At 54.3% G+C, this 17,423-nt stretch overlaps 1 protein-coding gene across 1 annotated transcript; it reads left to right on the top strand.

Annotated features, from left to right (window-relative positions):
* Nucleotides 1–1,068: 1,068 nt before the first annotated feature.
* On the top strand, nt 1,069–1,539 carry LOC138568823 (protein LDOC1-like). Its single transcript, XM_069646592.1, has one exon. The coding sequence runs from the start codon at nt 1,069–1,071 to the stop codon at nt 1,537–1,539; it is 471 nt and encodes a 156-aa protein (XP_069502693.1).
* The last annotated feature ends 15,884 nt before the right edge of the window (nt 1,540–17,423 follow it).

The raw sequence follows: 17,423 nt of genomic DNA, 5'->3' as shown, positions 1-17,423 counted from the left end.
TGGACTGGGCTCGCCTCCTTGGAAGGGCTTGCCTTCCAGGCCTGGTTGTGGGTTCGCCGGTGCCCGGAGACGAAGCGGCTTGCGTTCCAAGCCTCTCGGGCGCCGGCGACCCATAAAAGAGGCCACGAATCGATGCAAGCCGCGTCTCAACGCGGTTTGCTTCGCTTCGCTTCGTTTGTTCCTGTGTTCCTGTACTTACCTGGGTCCAGTCCTGGGCCAACCTTCTACCTTCCTGAGACTTGCCCTGGGCCTGTCTGCCTACCCCTACCTGGGTCCTGCCCTGGGCCTGCCTGTTTACCCTTACCTGGGTCCTGTCCTGGGCCAGCCAACTACTTACCTGAGATCTGCCCTGGGCCTGTCTGCTTACCCCTACCAGGGTCCTGCCCTGGGCCTGCCTGTTTACCCTTACCTGGGTTCTGTCCAGGGCCAGCCAACTACTTACCTGAGACCTGCCCTGGGCCTGCCTGCTTACCCCTACCTGGGTCCTGTCCTGGGCCTGCCTGCTCACTCCTGCTATAATCCCGTCCTGGGCCTGCCAATCACTTACCTGGGCCCTGCCAAGCAACTCTTCCGGGTCAACTCAGGGTCCGCCTACTCGGCTCCTTTTAGGGCCAGACTGCTAGTTATATCTGGTCTCCCTCATTCCTGTCTGGCCTGCTCCTGTCGGACCACAGCATCTGCCAAGATCTTTTCTTTCTGCGGTATAGACCTGTCTTGCCGCGTCGGACATTTTGACTACTACTGCAGTTCTTGAGCCTTCGGAGTATAGTCATCGGACTTCGTCTTGCCAGCAATCTTCACATAAACTTTGGCCTCACCAGTCTGTGCTTGCACAGTCCCACTGTCACAGTTATCAGAAGAGTGCCTTCGTGACATTGGGAGTCGGTCCATCCTCCACCCATTTCAAATCGTGGGTGGTGGAGAGGCTGGTTCTTCGTGCCACTTGTTCATCTTTTCACGAGCTCCAGACTGGCGACCTCTGCGAGATCGACCTCCAAGACATCAGGTACGCGGCCCTCTCGGGCTTCCCAACTTGACAGATTGAGACGCCTGCCTTCTGACCTGGAGATGGATGATACGCAAGACATGCGGAATGAGTTACTAGCACTCAGGGCCGAGATGACCGCCCTGCGCCAGGAGAATCAGACGTTACGCCAGATGATAACCCAAGGAGCGCCTAGTACCTCTCAGGTGGAGGGATCTTTGGCTCACACTACACCTATCAAGTTTGATGGAGACCCGAGACGGCTGGCTGAATTTTGTAATCACTGTCGGATACATTTCCTTTTCAGATCTACTTACTTCAACAATGATAGGGCCAAGATCGGGTATATCCTGGGAAATCTAACTGGAAATGCGTTAGCCTGGGCAACTCCGTTTGTAGTTACAAACAGTCCCATTTTGAATGATTTTGCTGCCTTTGAAAAGGCATTCCTTGAGGTGTTCCAGACACCTAATTTGGCCTCCGCTGCACAGAATCAACTGATGGATTACAAGCAGGGAAGCGCTGACATTATAGCTTACATCAGCCGCTTCTGACTTTTGGCTACCGACTCCCAATGGCCAGAAATTACAGAGAAGACTCTGTTTCGCCGAGGCCTCAGAGAGGAGTACAAGGGCGAGTTACTCCATATCCCCGAACCAGAGAGCCTCCAACAGTTGATTGATCAGGTGCTCCGTATTGACCAGAGATTAGCCGAACGAAAGGCTGAGAGACGTCGGCTTGAAAGAAACAGTCCCAGGACGTCCAGTTTACCCGCAGGTTCGTTCGGTCCTACTGAATCTGGATCGGAGCCAATGCAACTAGGAGCCATAAGAGGTCCATTATCTGAGGAAGAGAAGAAACGGAGGAGGTCTTTACGTTTATGTCTTTACTGTGGAGCAGCCGGGCATTATCTCGGTGCGTGCCCTTTGCGCCCGCAGAAGAAGAAGTCGGGAAACTAGGAGACCTGTCGTGTACTGGAAGGGCAACGACAGGTCTCAATCCATCTTCAGACCCTTCAGTTGTTTGTTCGATTCGTCTTCCCATGCAACCAGCAGTGTTACAGACCTTGAAGATCCAGATTAAGTTGCCTGACAAGAATTTGGAAGTATTAGGCCTGTTGGACAGTGGGGCTTCCGGCAACTACATCGACGAGACATTCGCCTCCAGACACAAGATACCACTCATTTCCAGACACATTCCTTTAACCGTGGAGCTCATTGATGGAACTCCCTTGTCTTCCGGGCCCGTTTGTCAGTTCACAGTAGGTCTAGTCCTCCAGATTGCGGACCATAGTGAAGAACTCACCTTGGACGTAATAAAGTCCCCATCCTACAAAGTGGTCTTGGGGTTACCTTGGCTGCAATACCATAACCCGGTGATAGACTGGAGAACTCAGACTTTAACCTTTTCATCCGCTGCTTGCGCTCAGAAATGCAAGCTACCAGCTCCTACCCTGGCCATTTCAACCTCCCTGGAAACATACGGCAGAGGGGTCAGTCTATGTTCCACGTCTCTGATTCCACAGGAATACATCGACTACGAACAGGTATTCTCTGAACCTGGCGATATACCTCTTCCTCCACATCGTTCCTTTGACTGTTCCATCGAATTGTTGCCGGACTCTGCCATTCCCCATGGGAAATTGTATGCCCTAACACGAGACGAAAAGCAGGTGCTTCTGGAGTACTTGTCGGAGAGTCTACAAAAAGGATACATAGTGCCGTCTAAATCGCCCGCAGGTTTCCCCATGTTTTTTGTAAAGAAGAAGGAAGGCACTTTGAGACCCTGTGTTGATTATCGGCAACTGAACGATATAACAGCAAAAGACCGTTATCCATTACCTCTGATCCGCAGTATCCTCAAATCCTTGCATACTGCTCGGGTCTTCTCCAAACTGGACTTACGCGGAGCTTACCACCTGGTACGTATCAAGAGCGGGGACGAGTGGAAGCCTTCAAGACACCATTCGGGCATTTTGAGTATTGAGTCATGCCTTTTGGCCTGTGCAATGCCCCTGCTGTTTTTCAACGATTTATGGACAACATCTTCTGGGATCTACTTGGCTTATCCGTCTGAGTGTATTTGGATGACAACCTGGTTTTTTCCAAATCCTTTGACGAGCACGTAGAACATGTTCGTGAGGTCCTTCGTCGGTTGTCCATTAATAATCTATTCGCCAAGGTGGAGAAATGCTGCTTTCACCAACCCAGCATCGAGTTTTTGGGGTTTGTGATTAATCAGGAAGGAATTGGGATGGATCCCAAGAAAGTGCAAGCCATACAAGAATGGAAACCTCCTCATGATATCAAGTCCCTTCAACGCTTTCTGGGATTCGCTAATTTCTACAGGCGCTTCATTCCTCAATTTTCTCAGATCTCTGCGCCCCTCACCAGGCTAACCAGCTGCAAAATCGCTTTCTTGTGGGATTCCGAGGCTTCTCAGGCTTTCGACATCTTGAAGTCAGCCTTTATGGCAGCCCCGATTCTGCGCCATCCACAGGAGGAGCTACCCTACATTGTGGAGGCCGACGCTTCCAGCTTCGCAGTCGGTGCTGTCCTCCTACAGAAAGACCCGACTACGTTGGTTGAACATCCAGTGGCCTATTTTTCTCGCAAACTGAATCCCAGCGAAAGAAATTATGCGGTGATTGAAAAGGAACTGTTGGCTATTAAGACCGCATTTGAGGAATGGAGACATTTCCTTCTCGGAGCTCGCTTTTCCGTGGAAGTACGGACAGATCATCGCAATCTGCAATACCTTCGCTCCTTGCAATGTTGAACTCCTCGTCAGACCAGGTGGGCCTTCTTCTTTTCTCCATTTGAGTTTCATGTTACTTACATCCCGGGAACCTCCAATTTGAAAGCAGATGCACTTTCTAGATGCCTAGGGAATGTGGAAGAGGCGTCCTGCCCAGCTCAGCCACTGATTTCCCCTCAACATTTCTTGCTGACTTTGTCTCCTCACCTTGAGTCCATCGTGGACGCCACTCGAACTGATCCCGAAAGAGCGACTCTTCTCAGTCGTCGATTTGTGTCTGAACAAAATGGGCTTTTGTTTTTTCGAAAAAGGCTGTATATTCCTAAGGGAGCTATTCGGAATGGCATTTTGCATGGATTCCACGATTCGCCTATTGGAGGACATCGTGGGATAAGAGCCACACGGGAGTTGATATCCCGACAGTTTTGGTGGCCTGGTTGGGCTACCGAAGTCCAGAAGTACATCGAAGGTTGTCCAATTTGTGCCCAGTGCAAAATACCTAGAAAACGACCTTTGGGATTGCTGGTACCTACTGAAATATCACCTTACCCATGGCATACCATCGCCACCGACTTCATTGTGGATCTACCTCCTTCAGAAGGGTTTACTTGCATAATGGTGGTAGTGGACAGTTTCACTAAACTAGCCCATTTCATCCCATTTCAGAAGATCCCTACAGCAACCCTGATGGCTTCAGCGTTCCTGCATGAAATCTACCGGTTACATGGTCTACGTGAGAAAATCATTTCAGATCGAGGGACTTAGTTCCTCTCTTTATTCTGGAGCAAGGTGTGTGGTCATCTGGGAATTCATAGAGCTCTAAGCTCGGGCTATCACCCACAGACCAATGGGCTCACCGAAAGGACCAATCAAACTTTGGAAGAGTACCTCCGCTGTTTTGCTAATGCTACTCAGTCCAACTGGAAAGCTGGTTTAGATCTTGCAGAAGTGTCTTACAACAATACAATTCACGCTTCCATTGGAGTCAGTCCGTTCTTCTGCTCTACTTGTCTACATCCCCGATTGAGGCCTTTTCATCCGGTTCCTTCCAGTACAGTCCCATCTGCTGATGGCTATGTCACTCACATTCAGAAACAACAGGAACTAGCACGCAAGATCCTGAGAGAAACCAAAGATCGGATGAAGATACAGGCAGACAGGAAGAGGAGTGTAGAACCAGATTTTCAGGAGGGAGACAGGGTGTGGCTATCCTCAAAGAACCTGCCGCTTCACAACCTGCCCATCAAACTGGCTCCCCGATTTTTTGGGCCCTTCGTTATTACCAAGCGGCTGTCCTCTGTAGCCTTCCGTCTCCGATTACCCCCTTCTTGGCATATACACCCCGTTTTCCATGTGTCCTTGTTGAAACCCTACGTGGTCGATACCTACGGCCGCACCTGTCCTCGCCCGGCCTCTGTCCTGGTGCAAGGCGTTCCAGAGTTCGAGGTTCACGTGATTTGTGATGCCCGTTATCGCAGGGGGGTACTCCACTATTTGGTAGATTGGAAAGGGTACCCGGCCTGTGATCGTACATGGGAACCGCACCAGCACGTGCATGCCCCCCGTCTGGTACGTGAATTCTATAGACGGTTTCCTTGGAAACCTGGGGCCCCGGGTCTTCCTGGGAGGGGGCATAGTGTCATGTCACGTGGGAGACCGGAGTCTGCCGCTCCCTTTTCCTCCTGGCGAGTCTACCCGCGCGTTCGCGTCTGGGGACTCGCCAGGGGAGGAGCATTGGGTGTTGGGCCCGGCGGCCTACGGCGCATGCGCGGGAGACCTCTGTCGCGGTTCCGCGCATGCGCCGTGGACTGGGCCCGCCTCCTTGGAAGGGCTTGCCTTCCAGGCCTCGTTGTGGGTTCGCTGGTGCCCGGAGACGAAGCGGCTTGCGTTCCAAGCCTCTCGGGCGCCGGCGACCCATAAAAGAGGCCACGGATCGATGCAAGCCGCGTCTCAACGCGGTTTGCTTCGCTTCGTTTGTTCCTGTGTTCCTGTACTTACCTGGGTCCAGTCCTGTGCCAACCTTCTACCTTCCTGAGACTTGCCCTGGGCCTGTCTGCCTACCCCTACCTGGGTCCTGCCCTGGGCCTGCCTGTTTACCCTTACCTGGGTCCTGTCCTGGGCCAGCCAACTACTTACCTGAGATCTGCCCTGGGCCTGTCTGCTTACCCCTACCAGGGTCCTGCCCTGGGCCTGCCTGTTTACCCTTACCTGGGTTCTGTCCAGGGCCAGCCAACTACTTACCTGAGACCTGCCCTGGGCCTGCCTGCTTACCCCTACCTGGGTCCTGTCCTGGGCCAGCCAACTACTTACCTGGGTCCTGTCTTGGGCCTGCCAGCTCACTCCTGCTATAATCCCGTCCTGGGCCTGCCAATCACTTACCTGGGCCCTGCCAAGCAACTCTTCCGGGTCAACTCAGGGTCCGCCTACTCGGCTCCTTTTAGGGCCAGACTGCTAGTTATATCTGGTCTCCCTCATTCCTGTCTGGCCTGCTCCTGTCGGACCACAGCATCTGCCAAGATCTTTTCTTTCTGCGGTATAGACCTGTCTTGCCGCGTCGGACATTTTGACTACTACTGCAGTTCTTGAGCCTTCGGAGTATTGTCATCGGACTTCGTCTTGCCAGCAATCTTCACATAAACTTTGGCCTCACCAGTCTGTGCTTGCACAGTCCCACTGTCACAGTTATCAGAAGAGTGCCTTCGTGACATTGGGAGTCAGTCCATCCTCCACCCATTTCAAATTGTTCATCTTTTCACGAGCTCCAGACTGGCGACCTCTGCGAGATCGACCTCCAAGACATCAGGTACGCGGCCCTCTCGGGCTTCCCAACTTGACAGTATCCTACATGAGGAGGTTTGAAAAATGGTTGCCTCTCTTTATCTTTATAGTCTCTTGACTGTTGGCAATATGGGTTACAGGTTTCTCCAAACTGGTGTCTTAGGGAAAGGGAATTGTGCCTTTGTTGCCCTTTCACTTCTTCTTGGTTGCCTCTTGGCTTTTGGCAATGTGGGTTACAGATTTCTGCAAGTTGACATTTCATAAATGGAGAACTGCGCCCTTGATGCCCTTTTATTCTACTTGTTTGGTATTCAAAATTGTAATGTTCTGTTCAGAGCGCCTCAGGGTCACCTTCTTTCTAGGCCAAATCACTGGCTTCTTTTGGTGTCTCCGTGTCAGTCCTTGCTGCTGCAGCGAGCACTCTGCGGTACAGCGATATCTTTGACATCTATCCTGGAACTGCTGCCATCTGCCCGGTCCTTCTCTGGAGCTCCACTTGCTCCATCAGGACTCCACGTCTGCCAGCACAACTGAATGACTTGCGTCGGGTCGGGAGCACGTCTGCCGCACAGCTGAGCTTCTCCCCACGCCGCGGTCCATTACTCTGCTTCCTATTTCGTGAATTTTGCAAAACAGCATGCCTTATCTTCCCGTGTCGGCCTCTGTCAGCGCTCTCACTCCTACCTCAGCTTCAACTACTTCTCGGTCATCAGTGGCTTTCCTGACTTCAGCGGCCTCTCTCCAAACTGCTCCTGCTACTGCCTCTATCATTTGTGTCTCATCTTCGGATTTAAATGTCCCGTTCAGGTGCCTTGGCTTGAAACAACTAGGCCACACAGTTCTCTGAGTAGCACTTTTGATCATCATTATCTCCCTGTCCTTCTTCATCGTCCCAGTAGCCCAGGAATTATGGATCTTGAAGTCCATAGGGGTTTTGGTTCTGTCATGTCTATTTAGTTCTGAGTGATATATGAACTGAACGTAATCAGAACTTGTAGATATTATGTGAGTGGCAGTTACATTTTTTGATTCTACTTTACAATATGGCATCAAAGTTTCAGGGTGAATAGAGGAATCATGAGTCAAAGGAGTTACCATTTTCCCCTGATATGAGTCCCCTCCCACTGGATCCTCCCATATAATACCGCCCCACGGTCAGGACCAGGTAGCTGCTGCCTTTCCCTGGCCACATGAGAGGAGGCCCATAATGGGGTTTTAGTGATGATTTCAATAGATTTATCACAAACTCTTCCCCTAATGTCGCTGGTTTTCACAGCCACGATTGGAAATCGAGAAAGTAAATCTACATTACCCTGCTCTACAGAAAAACAATAAGGCTGTAAATCCAAATACCAGTGCATGACTCTGGCATTAGAATCCTTTCGAAGGCTTAGCCATTTAAGGGGGGCATGATCTGTGACAAGTTGGAACTTTCTACCGTTAGATATTATTTTAAGTAGGACACAGCCCACTTAATAGCCAAGGCTTCCAGATCAAGAGTTGCATAGTTTGTCTCTCGAGGAAATAGCTTTCTACTGATATAATCATGATGTCTACCATCATGACATTGTGAAATAACTGCCCCTGTTATGCATCCGCCTGTAGGATACATTCCCTATTGAAGTCTGCCGCCTTCAACACGGGTTGACTACACAACATACATTTCAATTTATCAAACACACTTAATCCTCTTGGTGCCATTTAGGATATTGAGGTTCTGCATTCCTACGTTTGTCTGTTAGAAGGGATGTGATGGATGCAAAGTTAGGAATGAACCGCCTATAATATTCAACTAAATCCAGAAATGCCCTAAGTTCTTTCTTGGTCTTGGGGGCTTGGGTTTCTTCAAAAGTTCTAACTTTTCAAGTTTGGGGCTGGGCCAATCCATTCCCTACAAAGAAACCAAAATATTTAACTGCATACCTGGCCAGATGGCATTTATTTGGATTTGCAGTGAGTCCAATTTAGATAGGTATAAATGGTGCAAATGTTCTTTCCATGATTGACTATGGATTATAATATCAACAATGTAGCTCTGAAAAAAGAAGAAAATGATCAAAGAACTTGATCCATGAATCTTTGAAAGGTGGTGTGGGCCCCATGTAAACCAAAGGGCAAAACCGTAAATTGAAAAAGACCCATAGGGGTGGAAAAGGCAGTTTTTGGTTTATCGGATGGATTGACTGGAACTTGCCAATATCCTTTGGTCAAATGAATCGTAGAAAGATATACCACATCCCCCAACCTGTCAATAACATCATCTATCTTAGGCATGGATAACTATCGAATTGTGATACTTCATTGACATTTCTGAAGTCAATACAAAATCTCCATGATTGGTCTGGTTTACCGACTAGTACAATAAGAGAGGACCAAGGGCATTGTGAAGGTTCAATAATATCAGCGTTTAACATGGCCTCTAACTCTTCTTAAATAATTATTGTTCTACTTTCAGGAATTTGGTACAGCTTTATATGTACAGCCTATCCTGGAGGGGTTTGAATATAGTAGAACACTTCTTTAACTCTTCCTGCTTCAGTCTAAACACATGAGGGAATTTTGTAGAAAGTCCATTAGATATTGGTTTTAGTTGTGTACCAAATCTGGAGAAATTAACTTGTTAGTGTTATTTTCATCAGTCAGTAGACTGGTTAACATTACTTACGTATCCTGAACGGGACTTTCTCTCCACTTTTTAAGAAGGTTAATATGATAGATGTGAGTTTTGATTTTTCTATCTGAATGTGAGATTCTATAGTTGAAAGGTACTGTTTGTTCTATGATCTCATAGGGTCCATGCCACCCGGAAAGCCTTTTGTTTTCAGAGGAGAGAAGTAGAACCAATACTTTTGACCTACCAAGAAGGATCTTCTCACAGCTTTCTTCTCATAGTATTCCTTCTGATGTTCTTGGTTTTAGGCCATACTAGTCTGTACTATAGCTCAAACCGCTGCCCTATATTCTTTTAATCACTCAGCGGTTTGAGACGGGACAGGATAGCATTCTCTGTCTCTTCTCATGTTTCCCATAACATATCTACCATATCTCTTGGTTCACTCCCATAAAGTAACTCAAACGTGGAGACTATAGTAGAAGACTGAGGTGTTTCCCCAGTGGCAAACAGAACACATGGTATCGCAGCATCCCAATTCTTTCTATCTGCATCTACCAACTTCTTAAGATGTGTTTCAAAGTTTGATTCAATCTTTCAAAAAACCTATCATTTTGGGGATGATAAATGGAGGTATGCTAGGTTTTAATCGGAAGGACCTCTTTAACCTCTGCCATGAGAATACTCATAAATGTAGATCCTTGATCTGTCAAAATCTATTTGGAAACCCAATTCTAGATAAGAAGGGAACCAATAGGGTAATTCATCGAATTTCGCAGAAAAGTGTCGCAAGCGGCTGGCGCAGAGTGTCCGCGTGCGATTGTCTGCGCCAGGCGCGTGCGCCAAAACCGATTTCCGCGCACAGCGTATTCATGGATTTCAGGCTCCCAAACCAGCCGTGGCGCAGAGTATCGCAGCGACCCTGCAGCAGCGCCAGTAACGCCCCCAAGAACGCCCTTGCGCAAGGAAAAGCCATCAAAATCTCTAAATCATCGCAAAGGGATGCGCTAACCCTGGACCAGTTTACAGGGCTGCCAAACAAGGAACGCAAAGCGGGTAACATTTATATCAGGGGTACGCGGGAAGTTTTACATGCGATTAGCCAGGGTAAGTGTATTACAGGGGTACGCGGGAAGTTTTACACGCGATTAGCCAGGATACTTGTATTACAGGGGTACGCGTGAAGTTTTACACGCGATTAGCCAGGGTACGTGTATTACAGGGGTACTCGTGAAGTTTTACACGCGATTAGCCAGGGTACGTGTATTACAGGGGTGCGCGAGAATTATCACACGCGATTTGGCAGGGTACGTGTATTACAGGGGTACGCGTGAAGTTTTACACGCAATTAGCCAGGGTACGTGTATTACAGGGGTACGCGGGAATCATCACACGCAATTTGGCTGGGTACGTGTATTACAGGAGTGCGCGGGAATTTTCACACGCGATTTGGCTGGGTACGTGTATTACAGGGGTGCGCGGGAATTATCACACGCGATTTGGCTGGGTACGTGTATTACAGGGGTGCGCGGGAAGTTACACACGCGATTAGGCTGGGTGGGTCCTCACAGGTGTTCCCTGTACACCCTCCACGGCCCCTGCAGGCAGCCCACAAAACAGGGTACTACCCTGCACACCTGCTCATGTCGACCACCCCCCACACCCCCCAGCAGTGTGGGGCACCCTCCACCAGGCCCCCACTCATGTCCCCTATCACCCCCACCCCCAGTAGTGCAGGGGCAGCCTCCACCAGGCCCCCACTCATGTCAAACACCCACCCCACCCCCCAGCACTGTGGGGCACCCTCCACCAGGCTCCCACCCATGTCTACCACCACCCCCACCCCCCAGCAGTGCAGGGGCAGCCTCCACCAGGCTCCCACCCATGTCTACCACCACCCCCACCCCCCAGCAGTGCAGGGGCAGCCTCCACCAGGCCCCCACTCATGTCTCCCACCCACCCCAGCCACCATGGGCAGCCCCCACCAGGCTCCCACCCATGTCTACCACCACCCCCACCCCCCAGCACTGTGGGGCAGCCTCCACCAGGCCCCCACTCATGTCTCCCACCACCCCACCCCCAGCAGTGCAGGGGCAGCCTCCACCAGGCCCCCACTCATGTCACCCACCCACCCCCACCCCCCAGCAGTGCAGGGGCAGCCTCAACCAGGCCCCCACTCATGTCTCCCACCCAACCCACCCCCCAGCACTGTGGGGCAGCCTCCACCAGGCCCCCACTCATGTCCCCTACCACCCCCACCCCCCCAGCCACCATGGGCAGCCCCCACCAGGCTCCCACCCATGTCTACCACCACCCCCACCCCCCAGCAGTGCAGGGGCAGCCTCCACCAGGCCCCCACTCATGTCTCCCAAGCCACCCCACCCCCCAGCCACCATGGGCAGCCCCCACCAGGCTCCCACCCATGTCTACCACCACCCCCACCCCCTAGCACTGTGGGGCAGCCTCCACCAGGCCCCCACTCATGTCTCCCACCACCCTCACCCCGCAGCCACCATGGGCAGCCCCCACCAGGCTCCCACCCATGTCTACCACCACCCCCACCCCCCAGCAGTGCGGGGGCAGCCTCCACCAGGCCCCCACTCATGTCTCCCACCCCCACCCCCCCCAGCAGTGTGGGGCACCCTCCACCAGGCCCCCACTCATGTCCCCTATCACCCCCACCCCCAGCAGTGCAGGGTCAGCCTCCACCAGGCCCCCACTCATGTCTCCCACCACCCCCACCCCCCAGCCACCATGGGCAGACCCCACCAGGCTCCCACCCATGTCTACCACCACCCCCACCCCCCAGCACTGTGGGGCAGCCTCCACCAGGCCCCCACTCATGTCTCCCACCACCCCCACCCCCCAGCCACCATGGGCAGCCCCACCAGGCTCCCACCCATGTCTACCCCCACCCCCCAGCAGTGCAGGGGCAGCCTCCACCAGGCCCCCACTCATGTCTCCCACCCCCCACCCCCCCAGCAGTGTGGGGCACCCTCCACCAGGCCCCCACTCATGTCCCCTATCACCCCCACCCCCAGCAGTGCAGGGTCAGCCTCCACCAGGCCCCCACTCATGTCTCCCACCACCCCCACCCCCCAGCCACCATGGGCAGACCCCACCAGGCTCCCACCCATGTCTACCACCACCCCCACCCCCCAGCACTGTGGGGCAGCCTCCACCAGGCCCCCACTCATGTCTCCCACCACCCCCACCCCCCAGCCACCATGGGCAGCCCCACCAGGCTCCCACCCATGTCTACCCCCACCCCCCAGCAGTGCAGGGGCAGCCTCCACCAGGCCCCCACTCATGTCTCCCACCCCCCACCCCCCAGCACTGCAGGGGCAGCCTCCACCAGGCCCCCACTCATGTCTCCCACCACCCCCACCCCCCAGCCACCATGGGCAGCCCCCACCAGGCTCCCACCCATGTCTACCACCACCCCCATCCCCCAGCAGTGCAGGGGCAGCCTCCACCAGGCCCCCACTCATGTCTCCCACCCCCCACCCCCCCCAGCAGTGTGGGGCACCCTCCACCAGGCCCCCACTCATGTCCCCTATCACCCCCACCCCCAGCAGTGCAGGGGCAGCCTCCACCAGGCCCCCACTCATGTCTCCCACCACCCCCACCCCCCAGCCACCATGGGCAGCCCCCACCAGGCTCCCACCCATGTCTACCACCACCCCCACCCCCCAGCACTGTGGGGCAGTCTCCACCAGGCCCCCACTCATGTCTCCCACCACCCCCACCCCCCAGACACCATGGGTAGCCTCCACCAGGCTCCCACCCATGTCTACCACCACCCCCACCCCCCAGCAGTGCAGGGGCAGCCTCCACCAGGCCCCCACTCATGTCTCCCACCCACCCCACCCCCCAGCACTGGGGGGCACCCTCCACCAGGCTCCCACCCATGTCTACCACCACCCCCACCCCCCCAGCAGTGCAGGGGCAGCCTCCACCAGGCCCCCACTCATGTCTCCCACCCACCCCCACCCCCCAGCAGTGCAGGGGCAGCCTCCACCAGGCCCCCACTCATGTCTCCCACCACCCCCACCCCCCAGCCACCATGGGCATCCCCCACCAGGCTCCCACCCATGTCTACCACCACCCCACCCCCCAGCAGTGCAGGGGCAGCCTCCACCAGGCCCCCACTCATGTCTCCCACCCACCCCCACCCCCCAGCAGTGCAGGGCAGCCTCCACCAGGCCCCCACTCATGTCTCCCACCCACCCCCACCCCCCAGCAGTGCAGGGGCAGCCTCCACCAGGCCCCCACTCATGTCTCCCACCACCCCCACCCCCCAGCCACCATGGGCAGCCTCCACCAGGGCCCCACCCATGTCTACCACCACCCCCACCCCCCAGCAGTGCAGGGGAAGCCTCCACCAGGCCCCCACTCATGTCCCCTATCACCCCCACCCCCAGCAGTGCAGGGGCATCCTCCACCAGGCCCCCACTCATGTCGAGCCACCCACCCCACCCCCCAGCACTGTGGGGCAGCCTCCACCAGGCCCCCACTCATGTCTACCACCACCCCCACCCCCAGCAGTGCAGGGGCAGCCTCCACCAGGCTCCCACCCATGTCTACCACCACCCCCACCCCCCAGCCACCATGGGCAGCCCCCACCAGGCTCCCACCCATGTCTACCACCACCCCCACCCCCCAGCAGTGCAGGGGCAGCCTCCACCAGGCTCCCACCCATGTCTACCACCACCCCCACCCCCCAGCAGTGCAGGGGCAGCCTCCACCAGGCCCCCACTCATGTCCCCCTGCCCACAGGCCCTGACAATCCTCAAGCATGGGCCTCATGGCCAGCCACCACAGCCCAAAGACACAACCAAGTATTACATGCGCCCATGATACTACTCCAATGGAAACAATGTAAATGGACACGTGTCTCACACACACACAATGGTTGCAAGTGAACCTGAAAACCCATATCATGACATGCATGAAAATAATGAGATGAAACCACACATTGAAGAAAGAAAAAATCAAAATAATGTATTAAAAACAACAGTAATGGCAATCAAAATTAAACAAAATACACAAGTAAAAAATAACAAAATTAAGCTGGCTGTCCCTTTTCAAATTAAAATCAATAAATGATAATCCCAAAAAATTTCTTCCAAAGTTCAAGTCCATAAAAAGGAAATGAAGGGAAAAAAGAAATAGAAAACCATTGCTCCAAAAAAGCCATTGCTGGAAAAAAATATTCATAGTAAAAAAAATATCCAAATGCAAAGTCCAACTATGTACAAAGTATTCAGGGTCCATCATCCCAACAGAAGAAATGAAACCTACCAAAAAGCCTATCTAAAATGGAACTATATACAAAAGGTGGAGCAGTGTCCGTCGACTCCAAATAAAAATAAACTATAAAGGAAACCTATCACTAAATAACTATATACAATGGCGGTGGGCCAGTCCAGCGGCTCACTCAGTGGTGTTCCGGGCCAGGGCATCATCGAACTCCTCATCTATGTCCCGGTGGCGGTCCTGTTCCATGGCCCCGAGGGTCCGCAGGGACGCCAACATGTTCACCTCCAACTCCCTGCGGATTGCCTCGAGGCACTCGGCCCGCCTCAGGGCCCTCCGCATGGAGTTCTCTGCCCTGACCATCGTGAGCCGCGCCTCTTCCGCCCGCCGCCGCTCCGCATCTATGGCGTGGCCCAACCGCTGCCACACGGAAGACACTTTCCGTCCAGGGTCCTCCTGCCCTCCGGCCGATGCCTGCCCCTCCGATGTTGAAGGCCCCGAGCTATCGTGGCTCCCACCTACAGCCTCCTGCTGCTGCAGCTGCTGCTGTCCATGTGCCCTGTCCGATGGTGCCTGCACATCCTCCTCCAGCTGGGGTGCAGTCGTTGATGTGGCCACCCCTGCTGGACGTCCGACTCCCGACTGTGGCAGGGATCTGTTGTCCACCAGCCTGGCCGCACGGTCGGAGGCAGCTCCACAGGGCACCCAGGTGACACATGGGTGGGAAGATGGCGTGGAGGACGACTGGGGCATAGGGGGTTCTGTGGAGGAGGGGGTTGGAACAAGGTCCAGGAAACGGAGGAATCCAGCCCTGGTGAGCTGTCCCAGTGGGTCAACGCGGTCAACGAGCCATGCGAGAAGACGTGCAGACTCATCATGAAAAGACTGCAGGTCAGCTCGCATGGCCCGTTGACGCAACGCCACCCCACCCTGGACAGGCTCAACCTGGTGCAGGATAGCCACATCTGCAGGGAGAGGAAGGCCAGGTGTTGTAAGCCAATCCCCTCCCTGAGAACGGGTCTGGAGGTAGGCATCCCCGCTGGTGCAAGATGATGCAGTGACAGGAGCAGGGACAGGATTGCACACAGGCACCTCCGCGGCGGCCTGTGATGCCTCCTGTCCCTGATCCTGCACTGCACCACTAGCACCAGTGGAATCCCCACCTCCAGACCCCGCCTCTGTCACTTGCACGGCCTCCTCCTCCTCCAAACCCCCCACCAACCTGGATGACTCCGTGCCATCTTCCTCCGTTGGGCCCTGTGGAGTCCCAGCTGCCCCTTCTGCTGCCGAGGAGTCCAACTCCAACCTCCGCCTCTTTGACCTCCCCTCGGCAGCTGCGGCCTGGGACACGGCACTGGACTCCTCACTCCCCGACGAGAAAAGAACCTGGGAGGGGATCCGGGCCTTGCGTCTCCGGCTGGTGGTGCGACCCCTGCCGCTGTGCTCCACAGCACCTTCTCCGCCCTCTTCATCAGTTGACGCTGCAGACAGGGAGAAAGAAAACACAGGCATCAGGGCACCGTACAATGGACTCATACACACATGACAGTTATACATGAGTGGCATTGGTAAACCTCAGACATGGCATCACAATCCCCAACACACATGTCATTTCAACTTGCACACATGAGCCATACCACAGCCATATTGCAACAGCCAGCACCATCCATTCACATACAACAGCATGAGCAGCCAAAGGTCATCCACACATCACATGCAACATAGGGAGTACACTACACATGCACACACACCACCAAATTTGCATGCATGTGTACACCTCCGCCAACTGTCGCAGTGTTCCGATCGACATCCATGTCACACCTGACAATCATTCCTCCACATCCTGTGCCATGCAAGCCCACACACACAAGCACCATCCATGTGTCACACATGAGACCCCTCGCATGTGTCACCCTCACGGCCCTGTACACCCCCCCCTACTTGCCCACATAAAAATACATGTTCAACCTGCAAACTCCTGGCACACCACACGCACAGTTTACAATCAGTATGCATGTACACTTACCGCTCGACTACAGACGGGTCTGCCTCTCAAGGACCTGGACGTGGAGCGCTGGGGATATGCGTTCCAGGACCCTCATCTGATCTTCCGACAAGTGGCCCCGGCGCCCCTTAGCATCCGCTGCCTTCAGGAGGCGCCGGGCCTTGTTGAGGGTCCTGGACCGAAAGTCCTCCCAGCGCTTCCTGACACGTTCGTAGTCGCGGACTGCCACCTCCTCCGCGTTGATGGCAGTCACAATGTCCATCCAGATCCGAGTCCGTCCTTCCTTGTCGGCGCGCAACCTTCCGAAGAGGGCATCATACTGCCCCAGGACATGCTCCACCAGGACACCAACTTCGGTGGCAGTGAAGCTGGTGCCCTTCTGCCTCCTTGGCCGGGGGTTGCCACTGGTGCCAGATGTTGCAGTGCCCGACATGGCAACCCCAGAGGCAGGAGTGGGTGGGCAACTGGGTCCTGGGGCTGGGCTGTGGGGCGATGGAAAAGCAGTCGGGAGTCTTCGGTTCCAGCAGGGGTGGTCACAGCAACAGCACCCCTGGCTGATGTGCAGGCAGCAAATGTCAGGGCACGTGGGCAGCAGGCAGTCAGGCAGCAGCAGATGGCAGGTGGGAGCGTGCTCAGGGCTCTAGGGGGCAGTAATTCGGCCTTCTGGGCAGGAGCGTGGTCTTCTGTGTGTGAACGCGTGGCCAGCTTGATACGGAGTGATTTTGCACGTGAAAATCCAGCACGTGTGCGTGTAATTCGAGGAAAGGCCCTTAGCGCGTAAGCGTGTCAGCACACGTCTGTACATTCATTGGCCCAAAGGCCACCAGCGTATGCGCATCTATGAAGTCACATGCACGTTGAATATGGCACACGTTTGAAATGTTGCGTGTTAAAAAAATGAAAGACACGTCCGAGTGTCAAAGCGTGTAAATGGTGGAAATGGCCTTAGCGCGTACACGCGGAAGTGACAAAGCATGTAATTGGTGGAAATGGCCCTAGCGCGTACACGCGGAAGTGACAAAGCGTGT

The sequence above is a fragment of the Ambystoma mexicanum genome, chromosome 2q, assembly GCF_040938575.1.
Source record: "Ambystoma mexicanum isolate Mex_15411 chromosome 2q, UKY_AmexF1_1, whole genome shotgun sequence".
NCBI lineage: Eukaryota > Metazoa > Chordata > Amphibia > Caudata > Ambystomatidae > Ambystoma > Ambystoma mexicanum.
This window is presented reverse-complemented; position numbering and strand designations above follow the sequence as displayed.

Excerpts from the sequence above, each read along its gene's own strand:
- LOC138568823 (XM_069646592.1), top strand. The coding sequence starts at position 1,069 with ATGGATGATACGCAAGACATGCGGAATGAGTTACTAGCACTCAGGGCC.